At 49.8% G+C, this 17819-nt stretch overlaps 2 protein-coding genes across 14 annotated transcripts in view; one reads left to right on the forward strand and one right to left on the reverse strand.

Annotated features, from left to right (window-relative positions):
• Positions 1–264: 264 nt before the first annotated feature.
• ckmb (creatine kinase, muscle b) lies at positions 265–6166 on the forward strand. The gene is made up of 9 exons (XM_060075252.1): positions 265–469; positions 1995–2107; positions 2537–2633; positions 3044–3198; positions 3569–3701; positions 4041–4212; positions 4673–4796; positions 5061–5250; positions 5600–6166. The coding sequence occupies exons 2-9, from the start codon at positions 2015–2017 to the stop codon at positions 5776–5778; spliced, it is 1143 nt and encodes a 380-aa protein (XP_059931235.1). The 5' UTR covers positions 265–469; positions 1995–2014; the 3' UTR covers positions 5779–6166.
• A 253-nt stretch (positions 6167–6419) lies between these two features.
• The window catches only part of mark4b (MAP/microtubule affinity-regulating kinase 4b), a 43955-nt gene continuing 32555 nt past the window's right edge, over positions 6420–17819 (reverse strand). For 2 of the 13 annotated variants that reach the window (XM_060075207.1, XM_060075206.1), the window contains 6 exons: positions 17311–17531; positions 16804–16907; positions 14520–14798; positions 13408–13490; positions 11091–11127; positions 6420–9562 (listed from right to left, as the gene is read on the reverse strand). In XM_060075207.1, coding sequence (XP_059931190.1) covers positions 9178–9562; positions 11091–11127; positions 13408–13490; positions 14520–14798; positions 16804–16907; positions 17311–17531 — 1109 coding nt within the window. In that variant the 3' untranslated portion in view covers positions 6420–9177. Of the gene's footprint in view, positions 9563–9602; positions 11136–13407; positions 13491–14519; positions 14799–16803; positions 16908–17310; positions 17532–17819 lie in introns of those variants that run through there. The other 11 variants (XM_060075213.1, XM_060075211.1, XM_060075217.1 and 8 more) reach the window with 11 other exon arrangements.

Consider the following 17819-nt stretch of genomic DNA (forward strand, 5'->3'; position numbering starts at 1 on the left):
CATATTAAGATTTAATCCAAAGCAACCAAAAATCCAACCAGACACAGGGCATTACGGTAGAGTTAGGGTTCAAGCCTACAAAGGATTGGAGAGATGGGGATCAAACCGATAATCTTTTTCTTCGATCCCTGTACTAAAGCGAACTCGTGTCCTATCCCTGTTACTAGCAGGCTGAGGTGAAGGGGCATGGCCTGATGGCTGGGTGGGCGGAGCTAGGCCGGCCACAGCTGTTGTCCAAGGCCCCATGTTCAGAGCAGTGATGTACGTTCTTGCCTTTTAGAAAACGGGGTACCCCCCCGCCCCTCCCTGCGCTCCGACCAATCCCGACCCAGGACACGGGAGCGGCCGGCCAATGGGGAGAGAGGTCCTGGTATAAGAAGCACAGCCTGGCACCTGGCGGAGTTGGGCTACCCCTACAGTTGATTACAGGATTTGATCCCGGGATCTGTTGTTTCTTTCTCTTGAGCAGGTAAAGCAAAAATCAATCTGCCGCTGTGCAATGCTATGAGTTGGGCTGAGCATGGGAGGCCTGTGGGACTCGACGTTCTCTCCTAGAAATACGGACGCAACTCGCAACCCTGCAAAGGAAAAATAGGAGACAGGAAGGGATCTCACTCCTCTGCCGGAGCCCTGAAGCCCCCTGTATCTCTCGCATTTTTTCATTTCCTATTTTGGACTTTTGTTATCCGACTACGGAGCCTGGTTTAAGATACCGACCGCGGGCCTGCGTAGGCCGGCGGTGTCTGCAGGCCTGCAGGGAGGTGTTGTCTGGGGGGGGGGGGGTGGCGTGGAGGCCAGAGGGGCGGAGGGTGTTGGAGGAGGGCTCGGGGGAGGCTGGTGTGTCTCAGCTGTTGTGCTGACGCCAGTTGTTGGCGTGGCTCCGGTGTCCGTGCGTGTGCATAGCGAGGAGCGCTTAATATAGCCCCCCCCGACCCGCTGGAGCCCGGCGCCGTGACCTTTAGACACGCCAGGTGTCCCGGATCGAATGCACCCCAAGTGTTTCTAAGAGACAGGGAGGGTTGTATCCGATTGTTATATATAACTACTATACTACTATCAGACTTTGTTATGCTTTTCGCGAGAGAGCTGGTCTCTTAAGATTCTTAACTATATACAGCCTTTCAATTCATCTTTGCATTTTGATTGGTCCTTGCAACCAGGAGTATTGATTGTTTGATGGATTGGTGCGTCTCCTCTAATTGAGATGCTGCAGTGGACCCGGTTGTAACTGCCTGGGTGTTTCTGCGTGCACGTTGCAGCCCAGCTTATAGTGTGTCTGTGTTGGGGAAGCTGGCGGATGCTCGCTCGTTTCTTTAGCTTCCAGGAGCAGTGGAACAGGTGCAGAGCGGACAGCTGTTAACGCAGCAGCTTTTTATAATCCCGGAAGGGCAGGCAGGTTGCACAGCTGTTGCACAACAGGAGAGAGGGAGAGGGGGGGGGGGAGACAGAGAAGGAGAAGGGGGGGGAGAGAGAAGGAGAGGGAGGGGGGAGAGAAGGAGACGTAGGGGGGGGGGGGGGGGGGGGGACAAAGGGGGGGGAGAGAGGAAGAGAGCCAGATTGAGCCAGATTGAGAGAGAGAGGATGAGAAGGTGTTTAGTCTTCACCAGGAGACTAATAGATAAGGCTCTTGAGGGCCTTTATGAAGCCCCAGCCAGGACACAGGGTGTAATAATCTCTGAGTTGTGGGAAGGTTTGCTCCATTGGTTCTACATCCAAATCATCTCTAATAGCCAGTTATTACTATTCAGATATAACGTGATAGAAGCTAAACACAAATCATTAGCCGCGTTGTCTTTGTATTCTAAATTTCATTAAATTTTATAAACAGCTTTATAAAAAAGTTAATAGAAATTTTTTATTACTATTTTCATTATTTTGTACTTTTGAGAAGGATATTGGTATTGATCCCTTATATTGCAAATTAAGTGATTTAAATGTCCATTGGTATGGACATTGGATTGGTATTGAAGTGTTTACGTCCTTCTGCCCTCCAGACAGAACTAAAGCTACAGCCATGGCAAAGAACTGCCACAATGACTACAAGATGAAGTTCTCCGGGGACGAGGAGTTCCCCGATCTGTCTCTGCACAACAACCACATGGCCAAGGTACGAGTCCCCTATCTACCCTCACCCTTCACCCTTAACCTAACCTTAACCCTGTCTCTACACAACCACTACATGGCCAAAGTACAACCCAGATCTCTAATCCCCATCCCTAACCCTTACCTGTTTCAACAACCACTAGGTTAATAGAGAAGGGAATTGGCCTCAAAACACGATATAACGATAATGTTGTAGTGCTGATGCGATATGATTGCAATTCTGCAAATATTGCGATAAGATACTCTGATTCTTTGCGCAACCGTGTTTTTTTTATGGTGAACGTTAAGGGTCATTAAGGCCATTCTTTTTCAAACAAACGGCCGAACAGAACCGAACGGAGCGCAGTGCACTGGACTCTTGGTGCTGCGGGGGGTTGGTCCTGGTCTTCATGTGTGTGTGTGTGTGTGTGTGTGTGTGTGTGTGTGACCTCAGGTGCTGACCAAGGACATTTACAACAAGCTGAGGGGAAAGTCCACCCCCAGTGGCTTCACCGTGGATGACATCATCCAGACCGGTGTGGATAACCCCGGTAAGAGGCAGCAGCTCGTGGGCCTATAGAGTGTTAACCCCCCAGGACATCAGTCTGGTGGTCCCGGGGATGGTAGTACCACCATATCGTGAACCATTTTCTATCTAGTCGGGTGGGATTGATTTACCTAAAACTAGGGTTACAATGTATGTGTGTGTATAGCGCATCAAATATACTTATTATTATACTTATAATTTTTTAGTAATAAAGGCAAAATTAAGTATTGGTAATACCTACATTTAGTACACTTGAATAGTATACTATACAGAGAACAAGTAAGGCAGGGAATAGAGGGGAATTGGTACTCATTCATTAATGTATGTGTGTGAGTGTATCGGTTACATCAACAAGCGTCTGCCGTGACAGCTCTTGTGCATGACCACTAACCATGCCCCCCCCCTCCCCTCCAGGCCACCCCTTCATCATGACCGTGGGCTGCGTCGCTGGTGACGAGGAGTCCTACGAGGTCTTCAAGGATCTGCTGGACCCCATCATCTCCGACCGTCACAGTGGATACAAACCCACCGACAAGCACAGGACCGACCTGAACTTCGAGAACCTGAAGGTAAGCCGGGCCGGCCAGCCGGGCCTGTAGATACAGCGTGCCCCCCTTCAGTGGTTCTGAGGAAGCAGAGAACAACAGTGTGAGAATGAGTGAGGGAGCGAGAGGGAACTCACCACAACAACTCCTCCTCTTCAGAATTACCTTCTCTCTCTCTCTCTCTCTCTCTCTCTCTCACTCTCTCACTCTCTCACTCTCTCACTCTCTGTCTCTCTCTCTCTCTCTCTGTCTCACTCTCTCTGTCTCTGTCTCTGTCTCTGTCTCTGTCTCTGTCTCTCTCTCTCTCTCTCTCTCTCTCTCTCTCTCTCTCTCTCTCTCTCTCTGTGTTAATGACGTCCATTCACCCCACCTCTCGTCACCTGTCGCCCCCCAGGGAGGAGATGACCTGGACCCCGCCTACGTGCTCTCCAGCCGCGTGCGTACCGGACGCTCCATCAAGGGGTTCACCCTGCCCCCCCACAACAGCCGTGGGGAGCGCAGAACCATCGAGAAGCTCTCCATCGAGGGTAACTATCGGCCAGTCAAGTCCAGTCACGTCAAACAAAGGGGTCTCATTGTATCACCGTTTGTTATCTTCTGTTCTTTTGGGTGATAACTTACGCGGGCATCATTCATTTTACTTTGAGCTTCTTGAACTGGTCTTGGGTTTCTGTTGAAAAAACAACACATTTTATAAGAAAATATATTTTTTTGGATTGGGTGTACACGACCCCCGAGTATATTGAGGCCCAAGATATTACAGAGGGAGAGGGTGTTGGGGCACTCAGAGTATTCTGCAGACATGACCAATGGAGCCCGGCACTAGCTTCCAGCTGCTGATGAGTCTGCCGTGGTTCTGTCCCCAGCTCTGGCCACCCTGAGCGGTGAGTTCCAGGGTAAGTACTACCCCCTGAACGGCATGACCGACAAGGAGCAGGACCAGCTGATCAACGACCACTTCCTGTTCGACAAGCCCGTCTCCCCCCTGCTGACCTGCGCCGGCATGGCCCGCGACTGGCCCGACGCTAGAGGCATCTGGTGAGGGACGCACACACACACACACACACACACACACACACACACACACACACACACACACACACACACACACACACACACACACACACACACACACACACACACACACACACACACACACGCGCGCACGCACACGCACAGAATATCCAGTTAGTGTGACAAACTGTTGCTTATTCTGTACGTTTATACAATGTACAAAGATTATTTTGTCCCTGAAAGAGATTATTATTAAAGTCGTATTCCCCTTTTCTTTCTGGTGCTCTCTCTCCCTCTCTGTCTCTGTCTCTCTCCCTGTCTCTCTCCGTCTCTCTCTCTCTCTCTCTCTCGTCCTCCCTCTCCCTCTCTGTCTCTCTCCCCGTTTCTCTCCGTCTCTCTCTCTCTCTCTCTCCCTCTCTACCCGTCTCTCTCTCTCCTTCTCTCCCTCACCCTCTTTGTCTCTCTACCCGTCTCTCTCTCTCAGGCACAACGATGCTAAGACTTTCCTGGTCTGGGTGAACGAGGAGGATCATCTCCGCGTCATCTCCATGCAGCAGGGTGGCAACATGAAGGAGGTGTTCAGACGCTTCTGCACCGGTCTGCTGAAGGTAACGCACACACACACACACACACACACACACACACACACACACACACACACACACACATACACACACACACACACACTGATATGTATGCACACACATTGTCCACACTCTTACACATGTATGTATACACACACACACACACACACACACACACACACACACACACACACACACACACACACACACACACACACACACACACACACACACACACACACACACACACACACACACATTCTTAACGCTGAGCCCCTCCCCCCGCAGATCGAGGAGACCTTCAAGAAGCACAACCACGGCTTCATGTGGAACGAGCATCTGGGATACGTGCTCACCTGCCCCTCCAACCTGGGAACCGGCCTGCGCGGCGGCGTGCACGTCAAACTCCCCAAGCTCAGCACACACGCCAAGTTCGAGGAGATCCTCACCAGGCTGCGTCTGCAGAAGCGCGGAACCGGTACGTTCCCGTTCTGTTCCTGTCTGGAGTTCCCCGCCATGAGACCCTTAATTCTCCTGGTTGGGTTTGAAAGATAAACAAAGTTTTAAACACAGTAATGACCAGAACATATATGAATAGATTGATCATCTATATTTGTACATTCTGAATACTATGTTTATTTGCTAAAAAATATGTTAACATTTTTGCATGGCCTACACAATATACAGTATGAATAAGTATACAGATATAGGCCTACTCAATGTTTTTGTATCCAAACGTCACCATGGATGTAGGCTCACCGGTGGTCACTGACCAGCTATCAATAGAAACCTTAATTTATATTTCCCCTCCCTTATTCAACCACCAGGTGGCGTCGACACAGCCTCCGTGGGCGGTGTGTTCGACATCTCCAACGCCGATCGTCTGGGCTCCTCCGAGGTGGATCAGGTCCAGATGGTGGTTGATGGTGTCAAGCTGATGGTGGCGATGGAGAAGAAGCTGGAGAAGTCCGAGTCCATCGACGACATGATCCCTGCCCAGAAGTAAATCAGAAAAGACGGAACAGACAAATGGATACCTGCAATTTTTTGTATTATAAAAAAACAAAAACCGAACGGGTGGTCTTGTTGTAAAGTTAGCTTTGCCGGATGATGCCGTCTGGCAGATTTTCCTGAGAACAACGCTACTCTGTCATCAAGCGTTGCTTCTTACTTCTGACTTCTGAACACTGTCTCTTCAACCTACTGACCTTTTCATTTCACTTCCTACTTTCTACTTCCTTTCCCACTTTAACCATCTTCCAATCTCTCTTTTAACATCCTGGGATCAATCGGAGCCAATAGTCCTGCTATGAGCGCTGACCGAAATTCATCAACACCTTTTGATTGTAAAATATTGGTTGACAAATAAAATCACGCCCCATGTTACAATCAAACCTGTGATGTTTCCTGATTTTGTTTTAGAAAATATTAATATAGGCCTTCAAGCATCAGTTCGGTCCCACTGCCAGGTGAAAGGGCACCAGATAGATTCTCCCCAACGTCAAACACATGCCCCTACTGCTTACTATTTATTAGTCAGTAATGATGCTTTTGTCCAAGGCGTCCATCACAGAGAGAGCGAAGACACGCACAAAATAAACTTTCACTGTAGCACCCCGGCAAAACACGAAACAAATGAACGGTGAAGTGGTTTGAAAGTCTTTATTGAGTTTGCGTCACACATGGTTTCCTTGGAGACATGCAGCCGGACTGCAGGTCGGTCATCGGTTATTCAGCCCGTAAGTATCATTGATAAAAGCAACTGCCTCAACACACACTACAACAAAACGCTCTGGTCTCACAGCGTGGCCCGCTTCATGTTCGTTGACAGTACAGTCGGAAAGTACGGAGTGGTGGACCAAAAAATAACTGAACAGAAAAAGAGTTGGCAAAGGATTAGCCCTAAATCACAGCTTTAACATTTAAGACAGTGGTGGCCATCATGGATGGGACTGCAGGTCTCCCGGTAAAGTATTAGTCATCACAGCGGTAGAAATATCAAGTCTGTCCTTACACTTCACCGTCGACATTCAGAAGTCCACGTTTAGTCAGATGGTTCAAAAAACGTCAACACAACAAATGCTTCGGCCTATTTTTCTGCAAACATAGTACCAAATGGGATTACGTTCAGAGAACTTTGCACCATACGTGTGAGCAGGCTCCAGGGTCCAGACCAGTGGCTACATTCTATTAAGTTAGTGGCTTTATTTATTTATAGAGGGGTACCCTACATCCTACCGAGGTCATTCAAGGTCAGCAATTTCATTCACGCCCCCTCCTTAGCTCTCCACAGCTGAAGACACCAACGCTACACCGACTTCACACATGCATCCAGGTTCTGCAGTGGCCCGATGGTACCAACCAGACCAACACCGCAACAGTCCTACACCGTTTGAGAAAACACGCAAAGGTGATGGGTCAACAGTCGTAACGCCCCCTTAACAGTACTGCAGTGTGATTGGTCAACACAAGGCCAAGGGTGTGGCCACCAGGGTTCAGCGTGTTGCTACTCGGGGTCTGAAAATAGGGAAGTGATGTTAGGACGGGACAGAAGAGTATTCAAATCAATGTTGCTTTCAATGAACAAATGGTGGCTTTTCTGTGTTGAAAGGACGTCTCGCGTCTATTAGTCTTCGAACCGGTCTTACCGCATAAACACATCGCCCAAGACCTACGGCCATTGCTACAGTACGGTACAGCACGGCAGCAGGAAACAAATACTGTTTGAACTCATCACATGAAGTGACGTTATCACTACAGTGGCTAATTCTACAGGTTCTACTAGTGAAACAAGCGAGTGTCAAACACAGATTGGCTGTTAGGTAAGTCTGCATTTGTACACTGTTAAGACGTGTTGTATGGCTGGTGGGATTCGCGGGGTGTACAGTGGCTTCCAGACGCAGCTAGGACTGCCCAAACGGCATCAACGACAACAAAGTAATCCCAACCGGTTTTCAGGTAGGAGACAAGACAGTACACTTTTAGTATTTCCCCAACAGACATGTTTGTCACCACGGTTTGACTTTTTCCACTGAAATGTAGTCTGCGCTGCTGTGTGTTATGCTTGAGATTTGGACCTAAATGAGTGTGAAGATTGGAGTAAGGAGAGCGGACCAGAGTGTACAGTCCCTGTACTGGAGGTGGATACAAAGCACGTCACTCAATATAATCCTTAGACATCACTGGTCATCCACCATCACGCCCTCCACCTCCCTGACAAGCATTCAAACATTCAGAGACATTATTTTAAATGTATCCCTTTAGAAAATAAAAAAAACAGCATTCTCCGAGTTGGAAAACCTTGTTTTTCCTTTCACCGTTAACACACCGCACCAGTCACCTTTTTCTAGGACTCTTGAATGAGTTATTTGTTTCCAATGCTTGTTTGGACCTTACTCTTCCCATGTAGATCTATTGTGTGGTGAAAGGTGCAGGAAAATAAAAACAGGAGTATAGTACATCCTTTTATTTCATCGTGTGGACAAGTAGTGATGTTTCCGCTAACCTACGTGTCATTATGGGACAGGGGGCAGCTTCGCTAGTGAGGGAACATCGTGTTTAGCTACCGATCCGTTTGTAGGCAGATTGAGAACCGACTGGGATGTGTTTGTACCAAGGTACAATAAAAACAACATGAACAGTAAAACAGGTGCCATGGACGAATGGACAGACAGAACGTCTTAACATGTGTCTACAGCTCAACCGAGTGAGGGGGAACTGTCGCGAGTCTCTGCACATCTCTCTCTAGAGGCCGAGAAACAGACTGCGCCCTCGTTTTAAAATCGTGGTGGGAAACATCCTCCGCCAACATGACCCAAAATGTAAAACAACAACAGAGGTCAATAATCACCTGCCCATTCTAAAAGCATACAACAATAACAAAATACTATGTAACAAATAAAACAAAAGTCTTTAAATAGCAGCTCTTTAAAAAGGAATGATGACAAATATGATACAATAGGAGTGAAAATGAGAAAACAGAGTTGCTCATTCTCGTCGGCAAATGTGGAATCATGGAGGGGAAAAGCCGGTTGACTCCATGAGGTCACGAGTTGGGGGGGGGGGGGGGGGGGGGGGTGGTGGTTCCTAAGCAAGGGGGTTCAAAGGTGGCAGCTCCAGTCGTCACCATCGTCTTCATCAGCCTGCAGAGGGCGCTCTATCCGTGTCTGTGCGTCCGTTGTTTCTCCCGCTGGGAGAAGAGGCGTGTCCCTGCCGGAGGCCGGGCGTCCACCGCGCGGAGAGAAGGAGCAGGAGGAGGAGCAGGAGGAGATGACGGCGAGCGGCTCTTCGCCTCCTCACCCTCATCTTCCTCGATCCTCCTCCTCCTCCGTCGTCGTCGTCCTCCTCCTCGTAGCCCCGCCCTGTCCCCGTGCGGCGTGCCCCCGCCCCCCCCGCCGCCCCGCCCTCAGAGCTCCAGCTCCTTAGACACTTTGGTGGCGATGTCTCTGAAGGCGAGCGGCGCGCCCCACAGGCGCTTGAAGCGCACGCCGCTGCTCTGCGCGGGGACGGCGGCGAGGGCGCCGGCGGGGGCGGCGGAGGCCCCGGGGGGGCCCCTGGCGCCGGGCAGCTGGCACACCTCGGCCTCGAAGGCCACGCGGGCGCCGGCCGCGCCGTGCGTGCAGGACAGCAGGAAGGGGCCGGCCTGGTGGACCTGGCAGCCGCAGCTCTGGGCCGCCTCGCGCAGCGCCAGCACCACCTCGGCCGGGTCCCGCTGGCTCCGCACCCTCACATCCCAGCCGCATCGGGGAGCCCGGGGCTCCAGCGCCTTCTGATGCCCAGGTAGATGGCGACTGGGGGGGGCCGGGGAGAGGGGGGCCGAGGGGTGGGGAGATGGAGGGAGAGGGGAGAGGATGGAGGATGGGTGGTGTATTGAGGTGGGGGCATGTCGCAGAGTGAGTGAGAGGGGTGGAGGATTGCAGAGGTTAAAAAGGAGGTCAAGGGGTCAACCGGCCCAGTGTTGAAGAGAGTGAAACGAGTGAATGGATGAGTGTGGGTGGATGGAAAAGGTGATTGGATGTATTGAAAATGTATGGGGGTGCAGTGATGGAGGGTTGGGGAGAGAGAGGAAAAGAAGGAAATATATTAATATCACATTATAGTTTGGTCACACACGTTATGCCTACATGTTGTATTTTCCCTATTAGCTGGGTCTTGTTAATAAATATACATTTATATTAAAACAGTCTGGATCCAAAGTGATGCGCAAGACATGCAAATCATATTTGCCTCTGAAATGATTAAACTAAAATAACTTTGTGTCATAAATTAATACAGCAATATAAAGTACCAGCATGAAAACAATGTGTGGTGACACTGAACAAACATGAACACAATACACCATGTGACACATGTTACCTGTTGGCTGAGGATTCGGGAGAAGGCAAAATGTTGTCCTTTATTTACCCATACAAAGCTTAGAAATGGGTATTTGGCGAGACATTCTGGCTTCTCATTAATAATCATGCGGTTGGGTTTAGTATCCAGCCTGCAGGGTTATTTAAGTTTACCGTCACCAGAACTGCTTTAATACTGAATAATGTCTGGTATCTGGGCCAGGAGCAGGAGCTAAAATAAATACTGGAAATGCCATTGCACAACCAAAGGATGGAGGAAGCCGTCTGCAGCTCTCTGTTAACATGAAATTCCTGTGTTCCTTTGAGCGAGGCATCAGAGTTGGCCTCCAGGTGTCGGGACGTAGACCACAAGGTCCCTTATTCAATACAGGCAAACAGTTCTGCCTCAGAGAACTGGACCTCCGACCACAGTGGATGCAAACCACAGCAATCACTCTATTCGTCCCTCTAGGAAGGAGCCACCAGCGACCCCAAACGGTGTCCTACGAACACCACTGCCGCTCTGTAAGCAACCACAACTAGCCAAGTCACGAGCTACGTAGCTACCGCTAAACACTCCACTGCGCTGGGTTTACCTGCTGGCCCTAACCAGAGGCTGAGTCTGAGGCTGGGCGGAGGCGGAGGCTGCAGCAGCCGCAGGAGGGAAACAGGGAGTTGGTTGAGGTACCCGTTAAATCACCCCAAAGGTCCAGCACAGCACCATGACTAAATGTGTGTGACCCCTTGATTCTGGAAGTTATCGGATTGGGTCATTTAAATTTGGAATAATTGTTATGGGTTGGAATATTAACCGACAGGTCCCAACAATGTCAAAGTTTCTACTTTTATGTGTAAAGGTTCGAGTACTTTGTCAAATCAGTGTAAAATCGGAAGGCCGCTACTACTACTATGGCCGATGTAAAAAATAAATAAAAAAATCCCAGAGTATTTTCCGACAGTTTTAAAAAGGTAATAACGAACTCACCTTGAGACCGGAGATCTGCTGATTCTCTCAGGTTCGTCTGTGACCCTCAAGAAGAAGACAAAGGTTTCCGTTAGGAATTAATCAGCAAATCACAAGCAAGAACCACTCCCTCCCTCTAACCTAGCCCCGCCCCCCCCCACTTGGAATACAATTGGTCAAGTCAGCAGCAAAGCCACAACAACAACAACCAGTCACAGACCAATCACAACACAGAACACGACTCGGCCTGAAACCATGGATGGTGCGATGGACCGCCTACACTCGCTAGATGGATACGACACAACATCATATCAACGTTACCACGACAACAGAATGACAGGGGGAAACAAAGGAAGGGGGAGGGGGTGAATCCAGAGAAGGTGCAAGAGATGATTCTTGGAAGCAGTAGTCAGAATGTGAACCAACCAAACGATCTTATCAATTAAGTCAATATACACTTTGCAGGTGAAACATGTGGTCGATGCTTGTTGTTTAACGACAACAGTCACCTAGACAGCTCATTTCCTGGCCAGTCCAAATAGTAATATTAATGAGCACATTGGTGGAACCATCTTGGTGTTCCACGCACACCACCTTCCTCCCTGGCTCAAAAGATAACCTGGGGCCTCACATCCTCTTCTACGTGGAGCGGAGAACTAGGCATGTCCCTGAAGCAAGACTAATGATCAATATATACATTTGAATTGTCCCTGGAACACCGCTATCGCCGGGCTGCTATTGAATTACACTTCTTTAAATAGCACCGAAAATACTAATCATAATCCCTCATACAATACAGAGAAAACAACAAAGTCATCGTCACGTCTACATGATGGCGTTCGGTTCCTATAATTACATTACAGAATCCACTGAATCTGAGAGAGCAAACGAGGGAGAGAGAGAGAGAGAGAGAGAGAGAGACTACGAGCATCTGTATCTTAAGAGAGCAGGGTTTACACAGGGCTAATCCTGCGTTACATAACTAATCCAGACTTTAAATGTTTAAATGTCACCGACACTCAGTCAGCCAGCCAGGCCACCGGGCGGCTGCCCGGTGGCCTGGCTGGCTGACTGAGTGTCTGATGACTGTATGGCTGATGGTAACCACAGATGACCTGAGAGCATGTTTAACGTCGTCTCTGGTGGGGGGGGGGGGCCCTCCCGGAGCCTCAGAGGGGGCCGTCTCACTCTCTGGAGGGGGTTCAACCTCCCAAGCTGAGGCTCGGACACGTGTTTGAGAACTGTGGACATCTGGCTTCGGTGAACAGGATATATATAAAAAAAAAAAAAAAGCTAAATCCGCTCACATTTACATTTAATCAATCGGCAGAAGCTTGTTTCCAAAGAGACCAACGCTGGTACGCTGAAGACAATCAAGGCACAGAGTTGATGCTGGAGCCACAACTCAAAGTGCAATCGCTTCTCACCAAGAGCGCAGAGCCGCTGTGTTATACACAATGTGTTTTTTATTAGTGGTAGTCAAGCGTGCTAGAAGGACTTCAGTGTCCATGATTGGGGGTCTTCCACACTAAATGAGTGACAGACCCCCTGTCTGTTGTGGCTGGGCCGCGCCACCATGTTCCTTCTATAGACAGCCCCTACCCTCTCGGTCCGAGCTCTGCTGGAGGGCAGGCTGGCATCGAACACACGGACACTAGGTGACTAGGTGCCTCTACAGAGGTCACGCATGAGACAAGTTGCAGGTTTAGAGTGAACATGCACGCACACACAAACACACACTTACACACTTTGGTATTCCTGTGTGCTTGGGTGTGAGTGGTTAAAGAAAGGTCTATATAAATAATAAATAGATCAGTTAATCACTTGTGCAACACACAGATGTGTGAGCGTAAAACCTAAACTCTCCCACTCAAAAGGAGGACACCCAGCCTCTTCTCTGTACTTAAACTAAACACCATCTGTTGTCCTTCTCTGCACCGGGTCACAAAACTGTTTCCATCTCGCCTCTGGGCGGTGCTAGAGCACAGCACTCAGCCAGCAGAGACAGACGGACAGACAGAGAGAGAGACACAGAGAGAGACAGAGAGAGGAGAGACAGAGAGAGGAGAGAGGAGAGAGAGAGGAGAGAGAGGAGAGAGGCACAGAAAGAAAAAGAAAGAAAGAAAGAAAGAGGTAGAGGAGGCTGCAGCCAACCGCGGCAGCGCATCGAGGATGGGGTAGGGGGCGGGGGATAGGGTGTGATAGGGCAGTGACTGGCAGTCAGGCAAACAAGGCAGGCAGACGGACTGACCGGTCGGACGGACGGACAACACAGGCAGACAGACAGACGACGTGGAGAGCAGCAGCAGCAGCCAGAGAACACAGTAGGAGGACTTACTAACAGGTTTGGTTCCCTGGGGCAGAGGGCAGCCCGACACAGACTTGTTTGAGCCCGGACGTTTAGAGGGGTCAAGAGTGACCCTGGGTGGGAGAAACCGAGAAGAGAGAGGGGGGGAGGAGGGGGGGGGGGAGAACAAAAACAAACAAAACCAAAACAAAAGATGAAAACGAAAGGAAAACATGATGTGAAAGACAAGAGAAGGATGAATTGAAGAGTTGAAAATGGCAGAAAGATTGAAAAATAGACGTGAGAGCAATTAAAGTAAATGGAGAGGCGGTGAGGTGACGGTTGAAACAGGGGAAGGAGAAGATTGGCCAAGAAAGCAAAAAATCGTTAAAGGGAAGAATGAACAAACAAATAAAGCAACAACAGACATAATAGTGAGATAAGCCAACTCTGGGTTACACGTTTCAAACCACCGTAATGAGCTTGTTTTAAGGTACAGATTGCCAGATGGGTGGGGTGGGGTCCAAGATAATCACAAACAATTCACATGGCATCAGATAAAATCTCACTCATGTTCAATCTTCGAGCCCTTAACTGGTTCTATAACGTCTATAACGTTTCCCAACGCTAGAAACACCAGCCGTGCTATGTTCAGCAGGGTTCTGACAGGCGAGTGTTGTTAAGAGTGAGCGGCAAGGAGTAAAGAGTCTGTAAGGGTTAATCCTCAGGGAGCAGAAGTGTTAGTTATAAGAGAGGAGTTGGAGGTTAAAAGCAGCCAGGATAGCTGCACGATGCTACCGAGCAGAGCGGTGTTAGCTTCCAGGGCTACGATAGATGCTAACAGCTTAGCTGTTAACCCCTGGGCTGAGAACACGGGTAGAGGAACTAGCTACACACTACACACTACACAAACCAACACACTTTCAGCCCCTTAAGTAAGGTTTTGAAAGTGTCTGATTAAAGTCAGTCCCTAAATGTTTGAAGGAACACACACACCACTTTGGCCGATTAATCAGTGCAGCTACGCCAATCTGTTCACCTACATTTGTCCCATCTGCGTTGGAAACAAAGTGAACACAGCATTCAGGCGCCCTCTTACTCCCCCTCCCTCCCCCAAACTCTCCCCTCCTACCCTTCACTCTAACCCTAGCCCCTCCCCTTACCTGCGAGTCAGCTTGGAGGTGAGCTTGCTGAAGAGGTTGGTGGTGGCGCGGGTGCGCGCGTGGGGGAGGGGGGTGGCGTCGTGGGACAGCGTGGGGGAGACCGGGGGCACGTGGGAGGGAGGACGGCGGTCCCGGATCTGCCCCCCGTGGAAGGTGCTCCGGACGGACGTGCCTCTGGCCAGCCGGGAGGTGGGGGTGGAGGCGGCGGAGGAGGCTCCGGACGCCCCGGCGATGCTGTGGGTGGAGGGGGAGGCGGGCGGGAGGCGGTGGGAGACGGCGCTGCTGCGGGGGAGGGAGAGAGAGGGGAGAAAAAAAGTCGGAATATTAGCGCTAAATTCAAATGGCCGTCCCCTATTGGTACGTCTGCTTTTGGGACGTCAACGATGGCAACCGATATCAATTCAAATCAATCCTAACATTTGCATCGATTTGTAAACATAAAATGGATAACACACTGAATTTGTGGTTTGCAAATAAAAAGGGATAAGGAAATCAACAAGGAAAATATTTGACTGAAGGTTATCAAAGACTTCACTCGTCTTCTTCACTTCACCAATTCCCCGTCCTCACATTCCCCACAGCCTTTCCCTTTCTTGGGCCACATTGTTTCTCATTTCTTTTCAGCTCTGGAGTGCGCTTCACTTTGCACGGCCCTGCCTCGCGTACCATCAGCTGAACTCAAACACGCTAAGCTCTCTGCAAACAAAGACGGTCGGCTTACCCAGCCACCACCAGACAGAGTGCCCTCAGAGCTCAAACGCTGCTGTGTTTCAACGTCTGGCCGCTGGCCTTTAAATCAGTATGATGGCAGCAGTGGGAGTGCAGTGAGTGAACCATTAAACCCAGTAAACCTCGCTGAACAGAGTCAGATGGGATTAGTCTCTTCCCCCCCCCCCCCCCCCCCCCAACGCCGTATTGCTTTTGCCTGCTGGGTTTGTTGCCCTCTTCCGATCTCCGCATAAAACTTAAGCGGTGGAACCCATCGGCCAATCGAGCTGTTCGTCCCACTTTCATCGCCGTGGCGACGGGAAACCTCTACCAACCGGAGCTTCGCTTAACGTAAAGGATAAGCTACAATTGAAGCCGTGGAAGGGGCGGGGCCTATGGAGAGGGGCGGAGCCTATGGAGCCATCAGGTGAGGTTGCCATGCACTTGTAGAGCAGAACTCGATCTTGAACATTGATGGGGATAGAGATTGGAGGGGGGAGAGAAGGCGAGAGGGAGAGAGAATGCCGGAGGCTGTGTACTGTGTGCTTGTGAGGCACTGCATGCAGGCGCAGGCATGTGTGTGCAATGAGTTTTGCTTTATGCTTATGATGCATTTCTTCCCTTCACCAACTGCTTGACATTGTCCACAAGTTGTCCCACTCCCTGTCCATCACATCAGCAGTGCACATGTTTCTGTGTGCACATACGAGTGCGTATGCATGTATGTCTCGGCCTATTGTGTTTCGGTGCAGGTGTGTCTAAATTGGATTTCTGCATTAGGCTGTTTCCATGAACTGGCAGAGAACATAGTGTGTGTGTGCGTGTGTGTGCAAGAGACATAATGATAGGAACGTATACAGGAAAGACCAGATGACAGTTAATGAGGACAAAACAGAAGATGTGATCGAGGGAATCAGCGACAGATAGATAAATCACAAGTGAGTGAGAAAGAAAGGTGGAGAAAAAGAGAAAGAAAGAGAATGAGAGGGTGAGTGAGAGAAAGAGGGTGAGAGGGTGTGGGAGAAAAGTCTGAAAATGCAAATTTTTTGTTGTTCTCTAAGAGATAACAGCAAGCAAAGAGAATATGTGGCAGAGCCAGACAGACACAGAGAGACAGACAGACAGAGAGGGAGAGAGACAAAGAGGTAAAGAGAAAGACAGAGACAGACACAGAGAGAGAGAGAGACAGAGAGAGAGACGGGGACAGAGACAGACAGACACAGACAGACAGACAGACAGACAGACAGACAGACAGACAGACAGACAGACAGACAGACAGACAGACAGACAGACAGACAGACAGACAGACAGACAGCCAGCCAGCCAGCCAGCCAGACAGACAGAGACAGACAGACACAGAGAGATAGACAGAGACAGACAGACAGACAGACAGACAGACAGACAGACAGACAGACAGACAGACAGAGTCACGGGGAAAGAGACAGACAGTCAGAGAGAGAGCGAGAGAGCGATAAAGACACACACACACACACACACAGACACACACACAGAGACAGCCCAGCCTCGGGGAGCAGCTCAGTGCGGTGTTCCTCGGGGGGGGCTCCACTCTTCCCACCTGTTCTCCTTCCCGTTCTGCAGCAGTGAGCTCCGCTCGGTGCTGTTGCGGTCCGTGCACACGTACGTGTTCCTGCGGGTCATGGCGCTGGCCGGGATGTTGTTCTGGAAGACGAGACGCAGACATTGCCTCTTTAGTAACCTCCCACCCGTCGCCATGAGGCCATAATAATAGGTTTATCCTCGTTAATACACAGGACAAAACAAACCAATATCAGGTAATCACAGGACAATTAGCTGATCAAATTAAAGTGTCAGTTCAACTGGTGTTTTCTGATGACATATTCATGTCAGATATTTCCCTACAGCGCCCCACATAACACAGCAGAGACTATTTGCATATTGCAAATGTCATTGCATTATCATTGGGGTGAATCATAAGTCTGTCGCTCTCATATTACACGTCGGTTAAGCAAGCTGTCAGTGTTGTGATTCCATGTAAATCTGACATTTTAAAACCTAAGACACCAAAATATCATTATAATTAAAAGAGCGATTTAACGGTTACCGTGGTTGCGTTGACTTCCTTCCTGCGATCGGGGATCTCTGCCTTATTTGGGTTGTGGGCGGAGCTCACCATCGGGCTGGAGGGGGTGGGGATGCTACGAGAGCCAACCGTGTTAGTGCTGGCCTTGCGGATGGACATGCGCTCCTCCTTAAGCCCCGCCCCCTCGCCGACGCCGCTAGGACTTCTCTTGGGATGGGCGGAGCCCGGTGCTGCCGGACCACCTGCAGCGCGGGGGAGGAGGAGGGGGGACGCAGAGGGCAAGAAGATGAGTGAGAGCGAGACGCGATGAATGACAACATTGTACCGAAAAAAGAAAGAGGAACAAAGCGAAGGATCGTCGGAAAAAACCATTGGAAGCCCTTTAAAAACATACGACAAGTGTGTGTGTGTGAAGTGAGAGTGATTAAATGTTACTGTGTGTGAGCGCGTGTACATGTGTGTGAGCGCGTGTACGTGTGTGTGTTTGTGTGAGAGAGTGAGAAAGAGAGAGAGAGAAAGAGAGAGAGAGA

The sequence above is a fragment of the Gadus macrocephalus genome, chromosome 16, assembly GCF_031168955.1.
Source record: "Gadus macrocephalus chromosome 16, ASM3116895v1".
Classification (NCBI taxonomy): domain Eukaryota; kingdom Metazoa; phylum Chordata; class Actinopteri; order Gadiformes; family Gadidae; genus Gadus; species Gadus macrocephalus.